General features: G+C 33.9%; 1 protein-coding gene across 2 annotated transcripts in view; it reads left to right on the top strand.

Moving 5' to 3' along the window:
• EDIL3 (EGF like repeats and discoidin domains 3) overlaps nucleotides 1–20,058 on the top strand; it is a 431,990-nt gene that overhangs the window by 297,733 nt on the left and 114,199 nt on the right. For both annotated transcript variants that reach the window (XM_082377943.1, XM_082377944.1), the window contains 3 exons: nucleotides 13,146–13,301; nucleotides 14,718–14,862; nucleotides 19,245–19,429. In XM_082377943.1, the coding sequence (XP_082234069.1) occupies nucleotides 13,146–13,301; nucleotides 14,718–14,862; nucleotides 19,245–19,429 (486 nt within the window). The remainder of the gene's footprint in view (nucleotides 1–13,145; nucleotides 13,302–14,717; nucleotides 14,863–19,244; nucleotides 19,430–20,058) is intronic.

Raw genomic sequence — 20,058 nt, 5'->3', positions numbered from 1 at the left:
ATTGGAAATTTTCCCAAGTGCAAAGAGTCATAAAGAGATTCTAGTTTTTACGTTTACTTGCTTGTGTTCTTGTCCCATCTTTTTTTCAAAGAAGACAGTTGGGTTAATTGAACACATGTCAAAGGCTGACCAGCATTCAGAACAGTGGAGAGCAAATTAGGACCCCTCTTATCTGGAGCTTCAGAACTAAGTATTAGATTAGTTAATAAAAACTGATTAAAAGAAAAAAGCATTTAAATTCTGTTTCATGTTTCTTAGATGAATCACACCCATGAAGCATTATTGATTTCAGTTTTTATTTTATTTGTTGCTTAAACATACTGGCAAAGTTATTCAAGCATAGAACCCTAGGTATTAATTACTTCCCCAATAATATCAATTGTTTTCAGTAATTTGCCTTTTCGAGGTTTTTCAAAGCTATTGCATGTTTTCATAGGCAAAAAAACCCTCTCCTTTCCCAGTCACATTTAGCAATTATGTTTAGTCAAATTACATAATTAAAATAACAAGCACAACTTGAAAAAAAACAGGTTGAGGATCAAACACAACTGACTCACGGTTAGTGTGCGTTTCACCTGGCAACAAGGAGAATGGGCCTGGCAGAGACCAGCCAAAGTGCCAGGATGTGCAGAGCGGTGCATGTCTTTAACAGTGGGAATGAAGTGTTAGTGAATCAGGTTGTTGGTGCTATGGAGGTTGTTTAAGGGAAATTCTGTTATAACTAAGCCAGTCATTTCAAAACCATGAACCTATGCACTGTTGGTCTGAGTTACTCCTTTCATCCCGACACACCCCAGAGGTCTTCCTCCTTAGACACGTTCATGATGCTTCCCACCACCCAGGTCTCCACAGAAGATGTTAAAGATGCAATCGATAAAATACTTTATGTTAATAAGAGAATGTGAATTACAGGGGAGTCCAATTCCCTGTAATTTTTAACTAGAAACTTTTGGTAATAATGTTCCTGTTTTTTTTTTAAGCCCTTAAGCGACATCTGAACAATCCAAATATTTAGAACTGCCTCAGAGGCTCAAGTTATTTCTCATATCACTCAAAAGAGATGGTTACCTGTTCTTTTTGCCTGAAGCTTATTTGTATTGTCAGCTCCCAACTGACAGCCCTCCTGGAGGGATTGTCCTTACTGTGACCTGTGAAAGCATACTTAAATGAGGTGGATTATGAAAAATATTGTGGAGAAAAAAAAAATCTCATTTACGAATTTAAAAGTTTAAATACCATCAGTATAAAATGGTTATCTGGAATTTTCAAATATACATATACATGTATACATATGTGTGTGTGTATGTGTGTGTGTATATATATACATTTTTTCTTTTCGTACTTCCAGACCCGGAGCTAATTGAATGCATGTCTTTTTGCATCTCCACTCCACCAGAGGTAGAATGTTAGTACATAAAATAAAATCTCTATTAAGATGAAAGTGTCATGAATAATGACGATTTACAATTTCAAGGGTGCTCTAATTCTCTCTAATTACACATGTCCTTTATAATAACCACACAAAAAATAATGTTTCTAATTCAACATAAGGACAGTTCTGATATTTGAGTGAAATACTCATTTCCTTAAGTTAAAAGATGGTTGTAGTTTGGCCATTGTTTCCTTAAGAAATGTGCTTTTCTTTTAGTTTAAGCATGATTGTGTTCATAGCTAATACACAGTTACAGCAAATTCCTCAAGTTATGTTTTAACAATTCTAATGATGGACATATATCAACATCATCCTGTCTCATAGGTTCTTTTATTACTTTTATACTTTTAATATTTATTTGATAATCCATAACCCTCATCATTAAGAAAAGAAAAATTAGTAATTTAAAAATCTCTCTTCACTAGCACTTAGTGGTCAATTTACATAAATTTTGTGCAAATTATTAAAACATTGGTATGCATAATGATTGCTATAGGGTATCATTATTTAAGTACTATTTATTTATATAGTACTTTAATGTAATATGCTGTCTAATCTTCAAATCTGCATTTTTTCCGTAGCAACTCAGACTACTGATTGTGTGCCCCAATAATCATGAAGTAAACAACCACTAAGTGTTTGATTTTAATATGATTTTCCTAATAATTTATGAATCAGGCATTTATTTCTCTTATTGATTCATCTTATTAAATTAATTAAACAAGGAGACCATTAGTCTGATTTGCCTTTTTTATTGAAGTATAGTTGGTTTACAATATTATAAGTTTCAGGTATACAGAATAGTGATTCAGTATTTTTACAGTTTATACTCCATTAAAAGTTATTACAAGATAATGGCTATAATTCCGTGTGTTATACAATATATCCTTGTTGCTTATCTATTTTACACATAATAGTTTGTATCTCTTATTCTCATACCTCTAACATGTCCCCCCTTCCTTCTCTCTCCCCACCGGTAACCACTAGTTTGTTTTCTATATCTGTGAGTCTGTTTCTCTTTTGCTATATATGTTCATTTGTTTTATTTTTTAGATTCCACATATAAGTTAAAACATACAGTATTTGTCTTTCTCTATCTGACTTAGTTCACCAAGCATAACATTCTTTAGTTCTGTCCATGTTACTGCAAATGGAGGAATTTCATTCTTTTTATGGCTGAGTAATATTCATATATGTATATATCACGTCTTCTTTATCCATTTGTCTGTTGATGGACACTTGGGTTACTTTCATATCTTGGCTATTATAAAAAGTGCTGCTATGAACATTGGGGCACATCGATCTTTTCAAACTAGTGTTTTCATTTTTTCCAGATACGCACCCAAGAGTAGAATTGCCGGCTCTATTTTTAGTTTTTTGAGGAACCTCCATACTGTTTTCCATGGTGGCTGCACCAATTTACATTCCCACCAAAAGGGTTCTCTTTTCTCCACATCCTGCCAACATTTGTTATCTGTAGACATTTTTTTTTTAAGAGGAACTTTATTAATTAATTTATTTTTGGCTGTGTTGGGTCTTCGTCTCTGTGCGAGGGCTTTCTCTAGCTGTGGCAAGCGGGGGCCACTCTTCATCGCGGTGCACGGGCCTCTCACTATCGCGGCCTCTCTTGTTGCGGAGCACAGGCTCCAGATGCGCAGGCTCAGTAGTTGTGGCTCACGGGCCCAGTTGCTCCGCGGCATGTGGGATCTTCCCAGACCAGGGCTCGAACCCGTGTCCCCTGCATTGGCAGGCAGATTCTCAACCACTGCCCCACCAGGGAAGCCCCTGTAGACATTTTGATGATAGCCATTCTGACAGGTATGAGATGATATCTCATTGTTGTTTTGATTTGCATTTCTCTAATAATTAGTGATGTTGAGCATCTTTCCATGTGCCTGTTAGCCATTTGTATATCTTCTATGTATTCAGGTTTTCTGCCCATTTTTTGATTGGGTTGTTTGGTTTTTTTTGATATTGAGTTGTATGCGCTGTTTATGTGTTTTAGACTGAGTTGACTTTAATGCCTTAGCAGCCTACATAGGCAAACACAAACCTAAGCCTGTAAATTCCTCAAGGTTAAGAAATGGAAACCTAAGGACAACCAATCACAAACAGCCAACTAGGCTTTCCCAAATGATACAACTCCTTAAGCTCTAGCTAATCAGATAATTTCTTTGCTTTGCTTCCCCCTCTTCTCTGTAAGTCTCCCCCAAGCTCCTGTTTGTGGAACACTCTTTACTTCTTGTTTGGTGCTGCCCCATTCCAATCACTTTTCGATCAAATAAACTCTTACAATTTTCAATATGCCTCAGTTTATCTTTTAACAATCTTCAATTGGCAAACGTTTCCTTTTCTTCAGAAAGGAATTCTTCCTCTTCCACTTCCCAAGTATTACAACATTTAAAAAACTGAAAGCTTTTTTTGCAGTTTAATAAAATAAGAAAGTAGTTCCTTTTGGCAAGCTGTATTTGTTTACATTTTATGTTCATATTGTTTTTATGTAGTGATACCAGCTACCAGTCAGACCCACACTGGAATGCATTACTTAGGTGTATCACAACTTCTAGGTTGAGGTAGAGAAAAACAATTGGTTATTCATAAAGCTACTTTTAAAGCTAATTGCTTATTTAATACTAGCTTTTGCCTAAAGTACAACTATAAATACTTTTAAGTATGTTATTATACAATAAGTATGCTTGAAATGCTTATGGCACTGTATTTTATACTGGGGAATGAGTCTCAGAAAATACTTTTGTATGTAATGGTACTCTTACATCAGATGGCCATACTTAAGTCCTTTTCCTTGAGAACAGAGGAGGAAATGAGAGGAACCAATGATCCCTTCCCCCACTTCGAATATCTTTTGCCAGCACTGATTTGAGGATGAACCTCCTTATTTCCTGGCACTGTTACTCATTCCCCACCTTCTGTCTCATTCCTCTTCTCATAGAAACTCAGCCTAGAAGAGTTGATGTGTAATCTTTCATTTCACCTTTCCTGGGTTGATTTAGACACATGAATTTTTGGAAAGTGCATGATGTTATGTTGTATACGTGTTTGTTTTTCAATTTACATAAATGGTGTTGTGTGTATTTCATTCTGTTTTTTTCCACATTCTTATGGTTTTAGATGGCTATGTATGAATCCAGTTCATCACTTCTGACTCTCAGAAAGTATGCTTTTGTGTATGTGTGTGCAAAAGCACACACAGACACATGCATGTGCACACATACATTTTATATTTTCAATCTCTATTCCTCTAGGGATAGTCACTTAAGCTGCTCTTCCTTGCTAACATAAAAAATTCTACAATAAATATGTGCGTGCATTTCTCATTGAGCACCTATGCAGAAATTTGCGGGGTGGGGGGAGGAATACCCAGGTTAATTTTAATAACAACTCCCGCCATCAGCAGAGGAATACTTCAGCAATACTTGATATTATCTCATGTTTTTTGTTTTGCCATTCTGGCTATACGTTGTTGGCTATTAATTGCTCTTTTTATTTAATTTGCATTTATTTAATTAATAGTGAAAATTTAACTATCAGCATTTCCTTTTCTCTGAATTGCCCTTTAATATGCTTTGCTCCGTTTTCTGTTGTTTTTTTTCATCTCTTTGGAGTGTGTATGTGTGTGTGTGTGTGTGTGTTTGTAATAACCCCTTGTATATTTCACATCAGTAGTTCTCAACTGAACTTGAAGTACCCATATGTCTTGTGGAGGTAGGGATCCCCAAAGTCCCATTCAGGAAGTTCACAGGTCAACACTATTTCCATAATAATTATAAGATTTTCTTTGCCATCTTCACTGTGTTGACATTTGTACTGTTGCCACAGAACAATGGTGAGTAAAACTGCTGGAGTCTTAGCACAAATCAAGACAGTAACATCAAACTGTACTAGTAGTCTTTGTATTCACCCCCATTATGCACACGCTGGAGGCCAAAAAGAAAAGAAAACTCCAGCTCATTTAAGAATGTCCTTGATGAAACAGTAACGATCATTAATTTTATTAAATGCTGATGTTGGCCATGTCTTTAATATTCTGCGTGATGACATGGGAATCACACATAAAGCACTTCTGCTGAGTACTGAACTATGAGGATGATCTCGAGGAAAAGCACTTGGGAGATTGTGTGATTCGCAAGCTGAACTACCCCCTCCTTATTTGAACATTATGTTTACTTCAGAGAACAACTGACAAACCATGACTATTCATACCTGGATATTTGGCAGATATTTTCTTGAAAATGAACAAAGTAGTCCTGCCATATTAAGGAAAACAACTGACAGTATTTGTTGCTAGACAAAACTTGAAATTTCAAGGGAAAATTAGAATTTTGGAAAAAATGTAACTGCCGGCATGAGCTTGAGAGCTTCCAGTGTTTTAAGATTTTTTAATGAAATTGGCGGTGATATTAATGAATGTGACTTTTTGATATTATATAATAAAATGTGTAATCTTTTAGAGAGTCCACATAGCTCCGTGAGTCTATATTTTCCAAATGACAAATGTATGATTTTACAAAACCATGCAGGGGTAAAAGACCCATTTAAAGTGCAAGATAAACCAATGTATTTTAACATAATGAATATGAGAAGTCCACTGGTAGATTTCAGATTCCACACTGCAACTTAAATTTAAGAAACCACTTCTTGTCAAGTTCTGATGTGGTAGCAAAGAAGAATATAAACATTTATCTGGAAAGGTTATTAAAATACTCCTTTTTCCAACTACATATCTGTGTGAAGCTGGCTTTTCTTCATACTTCAGCCAAAAAATATTTTGCAGTAGATTTGATGTAGAAAATAAATATGAGAACCTACTTATCTTCTCTAAAATCAGATATTAAAGAGATTTACAGAAATGTAAAATAACCTCTCCCCAGTAAAATTTTGGCTTTGGACAATTTATTATTTTACAAAATTATGGAGCTTATGTTAAAATGTAATTGGTTTGTTACTCTTATTTTTAATTAATTAATCAATTACTTTACTATTATTAATAAAGTTATTAATTTTAAAAAATTAATAAATATTTCTAAAATTTGTCAATTTTAGTTTCTAATATAATAAGCATTGATATATATATCCCACAATGTCAGGTATCAGTGTATTTTCTCTTTGGGGCCCTCAATAATTTTTGAGAGTAAAGGAGTCTTGAGACCTAAAAGTATAGAACTAGTACACTAAATAAGCCTGCTAGCTTTTGACATTACAAATATCTTCTCCCAGGCTGTCACCTTTCTATTACCCTTACCCAACCATGTACTTGGCTGAATAGAAACCTTTAATTTCTTTGGGGAGCCAATTCCATTTTTCCTTCACATTTATGCTTTTCTGGTCTTCTTAAAAGAACAGCTTCTTCAACTCTGAGGTCACAAAAATTATGTTTCTACATTTTCTTCTGTTAGATGAATAGTGTTACTTTTCACATTCGGTCTTCAGTACATTCCAATCCAACTTCATTTCTCTCTATATAGAGAATCAGTTCTCTCAACACCATTTACTAAATAATCTATCCTTTCTCCACTGGCTTGTAGTGCTGCCTCAAGTGTCAATATATATGCGGGACTCTTCCTGGATCCCCTTTCCAATTTGCGCGGATATTTTTCTATGTGCTAGCACCACATTATTTTTAATTAAAATGGTCTTGTAATGTCTTAATACATGGCAGATTTCCCCCATTTTGTTACATCTTTTTCAAGATTCATTTAGCTATCTATTAATGAAAGTTTATTTTTCAATGTATAATTTAAAATAAAAAAGTATAGATTTTTAGAATAAATTAATCATGGCAAATAGTTTTTTTCTGGATTTTGATGAAAACTGCACAGAATTTACAAACAAAATTGAGGGAGTAAATTTATTATATTGTCTCATCCATTAAAATTTATACTGGTCTTCTATAATGTCCTTTAGTTCAAAAATATTCTCCATAAGTCATATTAATTATTTTTGAGGTTAATTTCTAGATATTTTATAATTACTGTGGTATTATAAATAACATCTTATTTTTTTTACTCTAATTGTATTTGTATTTTGAATAGGTAAGACATCTACAAATTACAAGCTTCCAAAGACACAAAAGAGTATAGTAAAAATTCTTCTTCCTAATTCTCTCTTCCAGATATCTGTTTACCTACTTTTGAAACCATTGTTAACCAGTTTCTTATTTTTGCTTTCAGACATTATAATTATGTACAAGAAAATATGTATATTTATTATTCGCCCTTTACAGTAAAGAGGAGTATGCAGTACACACTGTCCTGTTACTAAAGTCTTTGTACTCTTTTCACATAATTTCCAGATAATTGTAGATCATCTTCTTTGATACCACACCAAAACCTGAAAGCAGTAATTTCTTAAATCGTATGCTAAGATCTCCTCTCTTTCTCTCTCCCTGTCCCCTCCCGGCTCCTTCATTCCTGTTCTTTTGTTTTACAACTGAATTGTATTCATTTTCTGGACTTCTCCATAATGAAATGGCTTAGACCCCTATTGATAGACATTTTAAATTGCTTGAAATTGTGTTATATTATACATAGTGCTGCAGGGAACAACTTTGTACCTACATCATTTTGCCTATGTGTGATTATACTTGTAGGCTACATTCCTAGAATGAAATTGCCAAGTTTAAGAAAATGTGCATTTGTCATTTTGTTTCAAGTCACTAAATTGCCCTTCATAAAAGACTGTCATTTATACTCCCAACACGAATGTACATGCTTGCCTATTTCTTTACACTTTTGCTAATACCATATAATAATTTTTTTTTTTTTTTGCTTTTTGCTCATGTAAAAGGTGAATTATAGTACCTTGGGGTAGATTTAATTCAATTTACATGAAGAAGATTGAGTATCTTTTCATATGTTTAATATCCATATATATTTCCTTAGATGTCAACTAATGAAATCCTTTGCCCATTTTTTTCCTCTTAGGTTGTCTGTGCTTTACCTATTAATTGGTAAGATCTAATATTTTTGATTAATCCTGTGCTCTGATAAAAATATGAATCCTAGTTTGTCATTTGTATTTTGACTTTATTTTGCTTTTTAAAGAAAATTTTAGTTTAATATAATAACATTTGTAAAACCAGTACCATGATTAGAAAGTCATTTTTATCTCTGAGAGTATTCTTAATTCTACATTTCCTCTGTCCTTTGTGGTTTCTTTCTTTCCTTCTTTCTTTCTTTTTTTTCATTTGAGTGTTTAATTTACCTGGAATTTATTCTGGGATAAAATGACAGATACTGATCTAAATTTATTTATTTAAGGTGTCTACCAAATTGTCCCAATCCAGTTATTGAATATTCCATCTTTTCTCCACTAATTTGAATATCACTTATTTCATATACAAAATTTCCTTACCTACTGGGGTCTATTTATTGATTTTTCTCTTCTGTTTTATTGATCAGTCTGCCTTTACATGTGCCAGTATCACACTATTTTGATTATTTATATTACATTTTCCTTTGATAATTGCTGATATAGATTAATTATATGTTTTTTTTTAATTAATTAATTCATTCATTCATTTTTGGCTGAGTTGGGTCTTTGTTGCTGGGCGCCGGCTTCCTCTAGTTGCGGCGAGTGGGGGCTGCTCTTCGTTGTGGTGCACAGGCTTCTCATTGCGGTGGCTTCTCTTGTTGCGGAGCACAGGGTCTAGGCGTGTGGGCTTCGGTAGTTGTGGCTCATGGGCTCTAGAGCGCAGGCTCAGTAGTTATGGCGCACAGGCTTAGTCGCTCCACGGCATGTGGGATCTTCCCGGACCAGGGCTTGAACCCATGTCCCCTGAATTGATAGGCGGATTCTTAACCGCTGTGCCACCAGGGAAACCCGATTAATTATATGTTGATCTTATATTAAGCAAACTTGCAGAACTTTTTAATTAGTTTTTATTATTTGTTACTTCTCTTGAATTTTCAAAGTAAATTGTTATATCATCTGCCAATATGGGCAATATCTTTATCCCATCACCTTTTAGAAAGGGTTTCATAACCTGTCTTTCTGCTCACTAATTTATTCTTCAACTATGACTCTTTGCTTGAAGTCACCCCATTGGGAACTTGTTCAGCTTCATTTTAAACTTTATTTAACTTTATATTTTTTATTCTCAGTATTTCCAATTGGTTTTTGTTATTTTATTATTTAGATGCTTGTTTCTGTCTTATGTTTCAAAAACTCCTTTATCTTTTTAGGGATTTTAAAAATTTTTTTTGAAATCTTAACCTGCCACCTGTCAGGAACCCATTAATTTCCCCTTCTCCCCCATGTTGAATCTAATGGTTAGATTCACACACACACACACACACACACACACACTTAAACATAATAACCCTAAATATCTTATTAGTACATAGCTTTGGAAGTTGATTTCAAAGTTTTTTTCATATGGTTATTATGATTATTAGCTCATATAAGGGCAGAACACAGAAAAGGAATGCCCCTTTTCATTTAAAGAACAACAAAAACTAAAAATCAACCCAAAGAGCAAGCACAGAGCTTTCTGGGTGGCAGGTGTTATTAAATTTCTACATGCATTATATCATGTAATTTTCACATGTAAGAATTCTATTAAAATCCATTTTACTAGGGAGGAAATTAAATTTCAGAAAGCTTAGACAAGTTGTTCAAGATATATTGGTGGGAAGTGGCAAAAGCCAGGGCTGAAACTGTCAGTATTTTTCTGCCTTCTGCCTGGTCTTTGCCTGGGTTCTAGGCATTCTAGATCCAGATTACGTATCTTAATATTTACATTAATGCAGGGAAAACAGTTCACTCAAAACATCTTAGAAAGTACTTTTGTTTTTTTAAGGACGTGCAGTATACCTACTACCCAGTGGAACAGTAATTTCTCTGAAACCAGATAAATAAATGAAAATATTTTATTGCATATCCAAACATCTATCAAGGCCACAGGGAGTAATTTTGGAATTTCTGATATAACCCCCTTTAGTAGACCTTTAGTTTATTTACACCTTCATACAGGCAGAATAAACAGAAGTCAGATCACCTTTTAGCCGATGTTATTTTACAAAAAGATCACAAAATAATGTTGGAGTGGGATGAAAGGGGATTACTTGCAGCAAATTTTGTGGTAGAGATGTTTTTAAAATCATGTGATAACCTTCTCCCAAGGTTTAGTTTATTTCTCACAGTAATATAGATTCCTGGTATTAAATTTGTGTATGACTATGACAGTGAAATCTTAGCTCTTTTATATATGAATTCCTTATTATTCCAAGTTTAATAATGCTAGGTACAGGAGAACTCAAAAGCCTAAAACCTAGTAATTGCTAATAATCCCTGAACCAGTATTCTATGAATCCCTTTTTGGTTGTTATTTTTTATTTGATGAAAATAGTACTGATATTTAATTACAAATACCTACTAAAAGTAGATACCACCCAAGTTGGGTGCTGTTTACTCTCTGGAATTCCAGCTCCTTGAGATATATATTCAGAGCTTGCAAATATTAGAGCAAACAGGAATCCTTTAAAACATCATTTCTGATATGACTTAGAAACATGTACTCAGATTTTCATTTTTTGATTGTTACACAATTTAAGCTTCAGAAAATTAGTCTACAGCTCATCAGCTAAAACTCTAGCAGAGATAATTTGGCCATCTATAAGGGGTGTAAACAAGATAATTGAAACAAGATAAAAGATAATGAAAAAGGAATGTTCAGCAGTATCAAGTGTGGAATTTGGCTTCCAAAATGGGAGGAAACGTGATTCATAGTGTCCACTGTTTATGTTATATATATTAGAAAGATTTAGACTATGAAGAGTCTCCATGTGAAAAAAAAAATGCTATACATATGCTAGTGGAAGAATATGGCTCTTTCATAGCAATGTGCTCATTTACCTAACATACAGATAAAGTCTCTTTTGGAGATAACCTTTACCAAATCTCACAGTTAAAATTACAAAATCATCTTTAGAGAACGAATTGAGATAAAAGAGTAATAAGTAAAATTTACCTTCATGGGGAGTATTCTTTTATTTGTACCTCCAAACAAGAATGGGACATAAAATGTATTCATGTCAGTGATTTTGATGTCTAAGTATTAAAATGAGAAAAGCAAAATCAGATATATGAGTCAACTCACTTCACACTGTTGAAGAAAAAAGGAACCAAAGGCCCAGAATTTAAAAACAAAAATGTTGTTTATAGGTTTGCTTTACAAAAGTGAAACGTGGGCATGCTCGCCAGTCAGAGGCTGGGGACCATCCACCCCAGTTCTTTAACTCATCCAAATTCCAGATGAGTAAGACAGAGACTCGTTTTATGAGCACTAGTTGGGGAAGAACCATCAGAGAGGGAAGATGAGACTTAGGGAAACTCAGAATAGGGAGGACGGTGGACCGTGCCATGTTAGCAAACTTTCAGAAGCTTGAAAGGGCACTGGCTACATGCAAGATTCAGGATTGCCCTTAACACATTAACACATTTAAAATCTATAAATCCAGGGAAATAAAACATTGTAGGTCTTTTAATGAGTCACAGTGTTTGTCTGGGGTGGGAACTCTTTAATGATTGCTTTCACAGTTCCAATTTTTCACTTTTTAAATGTATGACATGTTTTTAATCATATAAAAACAATGATTCTAGAGGCGCTGGTTTCTTCATGCACATCCTCCGCCATTTCAAATGTTAACTCTTATAGTCCCGTCAGAGAGTGGAAAATCCTTATCACTTACATGAATCTGAAGATTTTCTGGTTTTCTCAGGAAATGGTCTCTGAATTATTAACAATATTATAGTATAACAGATTTAAATTATTCTGATTTGTAATTGGTGGAGAGGAGAGCTTTATAGTGATTTGTCAAGAACATTGAAACAGTGCTTTTCTACTGAGCTTAAGATTTTATAGACATCATAAAGGCATTTTAAAGTGAATAGAACAATTTTTAATGTTTGCCCATATATGAAGAAAGTATTTTTCTTACATGGTAGCATTTAATGAATGATTATGTTGTGTCAAAAGGAGATTTCTATTTAAATATGAGAAAAATGTTGAAAGATTTATTAGGTGACAGTTATGCTGCAGCAAACTATTGTAGGGTGATTTGGAATGGGGAGAAAATATCAGTTAGAACATCTCCATATAATGAAATGAGAAGTATTTGGTGAAAAACCCTCAATGGCCAGTGTGTACTTACACAACCCATAGCAGAGACTACAGTATAAAGATTGAGAAACTGAAGATACTTTTGTACTTGTTTTTTGCCATCATTGTTGTCTTTACCTTCTCTTATTCTAATACTCAAAGATCTCAAAGAGGTTTGCATGTTTTATTTTAATGGAAATTTCTTGAAGGCTAAAGCAGTTGAGATACACTAACAGTTATACTGACATTAGTTTCATAGTAATGTCATTGAGGTTATTTTGAGAAGATAACATTCTCATTTTTCACTTTGCTAACTCATACTTACATATCATAATCAACCAAATGCTTTCAGTACTTATATTTTGGGGACACATGGCCCTTTTCAAATCTTGTTCCTACATATTGCTTTACTTTAAAAAAAAAAAGTATACCATCAGAGAAAGACATTTTGAAGCTAAGCTTGATATATGCTTGTTTTGTATTATTTAAAATCTTTACTAATAAATAAAAATGTTCCATTTTCAAATTTGATATCATCAGCATTGTTATCCTGAAAGCAGTGAAATTATAGTTGATTATGCCTTGTCTCCTCAGATAAATTTACAAAGAAAAATGAGAGTTACTGGTGTGATTACTCAAGGAGCCAAGAGGATTGGAAGCCCAGAGTATACAAAATCCTACAAAATTGCCTACAGTAATGATGGAAAGACTTGGGCAATGTACACAGTGAAAGGCACCAATGAGGATATGGTAAGACTTACATGACATTATTAATTTGAAAGTAAACTCCCATAAATGATCATGGATTACCAAATGATTACTGAATATTCAGCAGAAGTCTTATGCTGTTGAAAGTAAATTTATGATTCTTTTAATTGCACCAGTGGTGTGGAGAGGGTACGGTGGTATCCCAAATTATCAATGTACAGTAGCTACCTTTGAAATCTTTCTCAGATTTTAATTGGTGGTCCTATAAACACTTTATCACAAGGTTAGCATAGTCCTGTGTATGAAATTAAGTTTTATTTTAACAACAGTCAGCTTTCAATTTCATTTTATTGCTTTGACAGATTAGCACTCTCCTTAATCAAATAAATACAGATCAAAACTTTTATTTTTAAAGAAAAAATATAATTTTTAAAGAAAAACACCAAGTTATAGAAAACATAAATATCTTTATATACTTCATATTGGAAGAAAATTTTGTTATTTAGCAGAATAAAATATTTTAGAAGAAATGGATATAATATTCTATGTCTCCTTTGCCTTTTCATATGATATTTCTAATTTTTTTATTAATTTTACCCCCAATTTTTAATTTAAAAAAATCAGCACTGCAGCTCATTCCATTTAAAACTAAGTCATTAGACTAGACTCTCCTACATTTTATGAATGATTTTTTAAGTTACCTTCTTAAATGAATTTAATAGGTTTTCTGATTATGTAGAGGGTAAAATGAGAATGAGATTTAAAGGAATTAAAAATAACACATTTTAGCACTTAATTTTTAGAGAAAATTAGCTTTTCACTGGAGATATATATGAAGAATTAGGAGTCTCTTATCTGGGACAGACTGATAAGGAAGTAATCTTGAGGAATCAGACCCTAAAATGTCATAAATCTGATCACAGTATTAGAGAAACTGAGTGATCAGGAAGCAATAGTGAAGACTGGTTCCTAAAAACAAAATGAAACAAAAAAACTATAATCACTAAGTAGCAAAATGAGCAGACAGACCCCTGTCCCAGATTAAGTTGAAAGATTAAGGTAGTCTGAAGGACTGGCCTTAAATTGACACGACCATCATAGTAAGGTATAGATTAAGCCATAGGTCACAGTGGTTTACAGCTTTAATGAGGATTCTGTCTATAGGTTTTTTTTTTTTTTTTTTTAGGGAAAAAAGCATTATATTTTATTTATATCAGTAGAAGGAAAATAAAATACTAAGGTTGCAGAAAGGTATTAAATATTGAATTTACAGAAAATTATATTTATATTCACTTCTCATGGCAAGGTGCTTTCTAAATGCTCCAGACCCCTAGATTATTTAATCCAATCTTTGAGAGATTACGTTGTGTAGGATATAGGGTCAATATATGAAAATAGGTTTTAAGAAAAAGCTGTTGCAATTAATAATTTTAAACTCTATGTTATCTCTTTACATAGGTGTTCCGTGGAAATGTGGATAACAACACACCCTATGCTAACTCTTTCACGCCCCCCATAAAAGCTCAGTACGTGAGACTCTATCCCCAAGTCTGTCGAAGACACTGCACTTTGAGAATGGAGCTTCTTGGATGTGAACTGTCAGGTGAGTCTCATATTATGTATTTCTGTACTCTCTTTAAAGGTAAAAAAAGTACATTTGTATGTAGTGTGTTACTAACTTGCAAATTTTCAACACTCATAGATGTTCATTTCTGCTACAGAATGTCTAGGGCTTGGTTCAATGAGAAAGAGAGAGAGAGGATAAACAAGTTCTATAACATGCTACAGAATAGAATTAATGTAGAAGGGGCAATGTATTTCTTTGAGTGGTCAAAGAAAGTACAACACATTTTCATTGGAAACTTTTGTCAAATTTAAATGTGCCTTCTTGATTTTAATAGTAACTATGATTTATGTTTTATGACAAAATTTCAGTAAAAACTGGAATCTGCCTGACCTCATAAATTGCAGTTACATTTAGGCTATACGGCATAGAAAAGTAAGCTTTATCTTTGTACATCTACCATAAGAATTTAGTTTTGTCTTTTTTTTTTTTTTTTTTTAGGTTTTAGGAAACATGTAAATTTATCATTGCTTCCAAGGAGACAATACTTTAAAACCAAGATTGCTACTATAAATTCATTCTTAGATCATTCTTATCTAACAACCTGTTTATTGTACAAACAGTGGTTTTCGAACACAAAGATGATCTATCAAGGGACTCAGATTTAAATAATCCGTGTCTTCCAGGAGCATCAGGACTAGATATAAAAATGAAGACTTTATGAGTGGATCTCACAGTCATTCACTTTCAATCTAACTAGATTCTGAACTAAACAGAAAACCTTGTCTAGGCATTTCACTGTGCTATATTTTTGGTGGTTGTTCTTATATTTCTATCATCAACATTTACAAACTATCTTTGCCACTTTGGCCTGAGATTTTGTTCAAACCACTGTGTTTTTAAGAAAACTAGAAATTCATGTGTGCCCCACTTTTTAACCTCCAAGTATGAGAGACTTTCGTCATACTTACAGAAGTGCCATTTAGTTAAAAATAGGACACCTCCCTGCAAAGAGACAACTGAGAGCTTTTTATTCATTTCAAAATGTTGCATATAGGTTAAAACGCGCACACTTTATCTATTTCCCTTCTTGGGTTTATTTGTGACATTAAGAAAGGGAATGATTTTCAAGGAAATAGAAGTTACTATTAAAAAACAACCAAACTTTAAAGGAACCCATTACATTCAAAGGAGTTAGAGACATTTGGGCAGATGAGTGAATCTATTGATATTTTAAGAATCACATTTTCATATTATATATGGGTGTCTTTTATGAAGCAGTCAACATACAGTTTTAGTACCATTAATTATCATAATGGGGATGTTTTCCTTATTTTGGTAATTTGAACTGGCTTATTGACTACCAGTAAATCTCAGCAGAATTATTGCTGCACGGTGTTTATGTTGCATGTCACTATATCACCACAGGACAGTGTCATCCGTAAGTCATTCATCATAAAGCAATCAAGAGGAAGCCACAGTATGATGAAGTTTGCTGTTAAGTCCCATGCTTTTCAGGTGCTACAACATCACCTTCCCCAATTTTTCAGTCTTTTGATTCATGAGGGCCAGTCTCTCAGACATGGCACAGTTACACCCCTAAGATATGAATATATTTTACTTTCAAGTTTGACAAGAGGTTACACCTGACCCTTTATGGATTTTTATGTTTTCAAAAAGAAGCCATACCTCATCTCCCAACCCCACAAAATGATTTTGAAAGTGTATGCAGAGAATAATATCTCTTAATGAATGCTTATGAAAAAATAAATAAATAAAAATTTAAAAAACAATGGGACTTCCTTGGCGGTCCAGTGGTTAAGACTCTGCGCTCCTGATGCAGGGGGCACGGATTTGATCCCTGGTCGGGGAACTAAGATCCCACACGCCCTGTGGTGTGGCCAAATAAATAAATAAAAATTTAAAGCTAGGGCACCTCACTTTAGAAATAATCAATTTTGTTAATACCTCATTTTGTTCAGGTGCTCTCCATGTTGGTAAAAGAGTTAATTTATACATATAAAATCATATGGATGAGGAGGGAAATTGGTGATGTGAGGCAAATTGACAGAGAGGTTAGCTATAACACTTGGAAATAAACATTAGTAGAATGTACCAAACTATTTCCCACAATCCAGTGCAACACTGTAAAGCCCAAGGCTGCCTTATTGTATTCAATAAACTGTTATAAGAGCTCTCAGCCTGCCTAGAAGATAGCAGTTAATCTTTTTCCAGATACTTACAAAGAAAATTCCCTTAAATTCTCCGAAAGAGATATGATTTAAGATGTTTAGCATGAAATGGATCATGACCGTAATTAGTAGAAGAATAGTCATTCATTCATTCTTTGAACAAATTATTCAGCACTTCCTCTGGGCTGAGTACTAGACAGCAGAGTGGGTAATGAAATGAATTCTATAACTAAGCAGAAATGGTCAAAGTAAAGGTATCCCTTTTCTATCCAATACTTCAAAAACTGTGTTACATCGCAAAAAGGAGAAAAGCAACTTTGTGTCTCTTTCCTTTGTGTCTCTTCTGCAAGCCAAGCAGTTGTACAGAGATTCCAGTGGCAAGGTGGGGGGTTGATGGTGATAACAGAAGAAAAAGTCAGAAATCCATAATACAGACAATGTACGTTACCTTAGAACTGCTTGAAGATAAAGAGCATGCTATTAAGACTTTAGGACTTTCTAAAATCTTTGAGATTTTTGTCATGAAATTTTTCTTTTTCAGAATTCGTATTTAGGATTTAGAACTACTTATATCATGGAACTTGGGGTATATAGGTCTCCTATGCCTGCAACTCAACAAAACTTGAGCTAAGACATCCAATTGGCTAGCCCTCTATGTCAGTCTCTGTCATGTTTGCATAGGATAGGAATTTCCTAGAAGGTGGAGGTGAAGGCAAATGTGGAGGAGCCTCAAGAAGGAAGACTTGATCTAGATCTACTAGGACAGAAAGCCAGTAATTGCAATTAAGAATTATATTTATCAGTGAAAAGTTCTAAACCACCTCTCTTAGAGCCTGGACTGAAAATGGTGTAGTTTCAGAAATTGCAGCCAATCATAGGATATTCTTTTAATACTCACTGGTATGCTGATTTGGGGACTTAATATTGTCATCTGTTGGAATAAGCTTTATGGAGATAATAAAAATAGCTAACGTTTACTGAATGCTAGCTATATGCCAGCACTGTTTCTAAATATTTTATCAACTAATTTCTTAGAAGACTTTTTTAAAGATAATTTTGATTATTATGACCATTTTATAGATGAGAAGACTGAAGGACAAAGCGGTTAAATAATGAGTACAAGGCCACACAGCTAGTGTGTAGGGCATTAGCAGAGCATGAAGAGATGACATTGATCAGAGAAGTCTCCTATTTTATCTTGGCTTTCTTGATGATCAAACTTACCTGTGTGTTCCTTGGCCAAAAGGTAAAATTTTACATATGGAAGACTCAGCCGCTGGCTAATATGATAATAGAATCATGCTTTCCATTACAAGCTTTGTGAAAGTGAATTTTGTCACAATTGCAATTCAACATTGGGAAATCCTGTGTATATGTACATACATACATACAAGATTTTTCAAGGACAAACAAACCCAAATTTTGTACCATGTCAAACCTGAAAATATATGTGGCAGATTTGAAAATCTTCAAAAAATATCCAATACTAGAGATTATGGAGTATGATTAAAACATAAAAATTTATGAAAAGTCTTGTCCAGTAATGGTTTTTGCTAGAATTAGCTTATTTTTTTTCTGTTATCTGTTAGTTTAAATTCTACACTAGCACAATGTCAGGTATATGGTATACGCTGAATAAATATTAGTTTCCTATATTCCAGAAGAAGCCATGTTGGTATTATAAGAATCAGTGATAATGATTAACAGGTTTCTTGGAAAACAAATGCTGTCCAGTTTAGAATATACCATTGGAGCAGTTTGTGAAAATGACTTTGTACTGAGGGAATTTTCATTTTCAGTATTATGAAAACAAATAAAAGAAAACCAAATATCCTCTCTGAGAAAATGTTCCATTTTTAAAGACAAAATGAAACTGTTGAAAACCGGGAAACCGTCATGAGGCTATCAGTAATAAGACAGGAGAGAGCATTTCAGCATTGCTTTCATTTTGCAAAATCATCTATCACAGAAAAGTAGTTTGAATTGTCTGTCTTGTTTTCAATTTTTCCAAAATATATTCAGACAAAATAGCTTGAATTGGTTATCTTGTTTTTCGATTTTGTTCCCGATTTATTTCTGATTATAGCCGTTTTTTGAATTTAGATGCTCTCTCTTTGGGAGAATGAATAGCATATGCTTAATCCTCTCTTGCCTATCCAAAATGAATGCAGAAAACTTCCCAGCATGATAAATTATTTTTCTCATAGAGCCCTTCTCATTTTCTTCCAGGCTGTTCTGAGCCTCTGGGGATGAAATCAGGACACATACAGGACTATCAGATCACTGCTTCCAGCATCTTCAGAACTCTCAATATGGACATGTTCACTTGGGAACCAAGGAAAGCTCGGCTGGACAAGCAGGGCAAAGTGAATGCCTGGACCTCCGGCCACAATGACCAGTCACAATGGTTACAGGTAATATTTTCTAAAAATGTCTCACTACCCACTTTTCCTCTTCCTTAGAAGATTTCCTGTTGGTTAGATAAATATCGGAGTCATTATCTTCATACTAGTTTAAATGTGCCTTCCTCTGTGGCTTAACTAAATGGGTAAAACAAAAATTCCTTATGAATCCGTTTTCGTGTGCTATTTTTACTCTGATGTTGATTTATAGATGCTACTGTCAGACCGATGCAGCAGAGTGGACCAAATCACACTACATGTAGGTCAATTTGATTGATTATGAGAGGATTTGCATTTTAACTCTCATCTATTCTAATGCTTTGTGTCAATATTGGTTTGAAAGCATCACAGCAGGAATCCAAACCGCCTTGAAATCATGCCACTGACCAGCAGATTGTTCCCATAGAATCATGACTCATGACTTATTAGCTCTTTATCTGTGGTTGCTAAGCAATGGAGCAATTTGATTACATTCTCATAAGAAAGCTTGCTTGTAGAAGGAAAGCATAGACATTGCAGTCTGTTTATCATTTGCAAATGAGGTAAGATTACAGTCAGTGCTTCTTAAAACAACCTTCTTGAAGCGCACTTATTTATGGAGTACTTTTAAGTATGCACAAATTTGTTAATGTCTTCTGTAG

Source organism: Balaenoptera borealis (assembly GCF_965194805.1).
Source record: "Balaenoptera borealis genome assembly, chromosome: 2".
NCBI lineage: Eukaryota > Metazoa > Chordata > Mammalia > Artiodactyla > Balaenopteridae > Balaenoptera > Balaenoptera borealis.
Note: the sequence above shows the minus strand (reverse complement) of the source record. Positions and strands in the feature narration are given on the sequence as shown.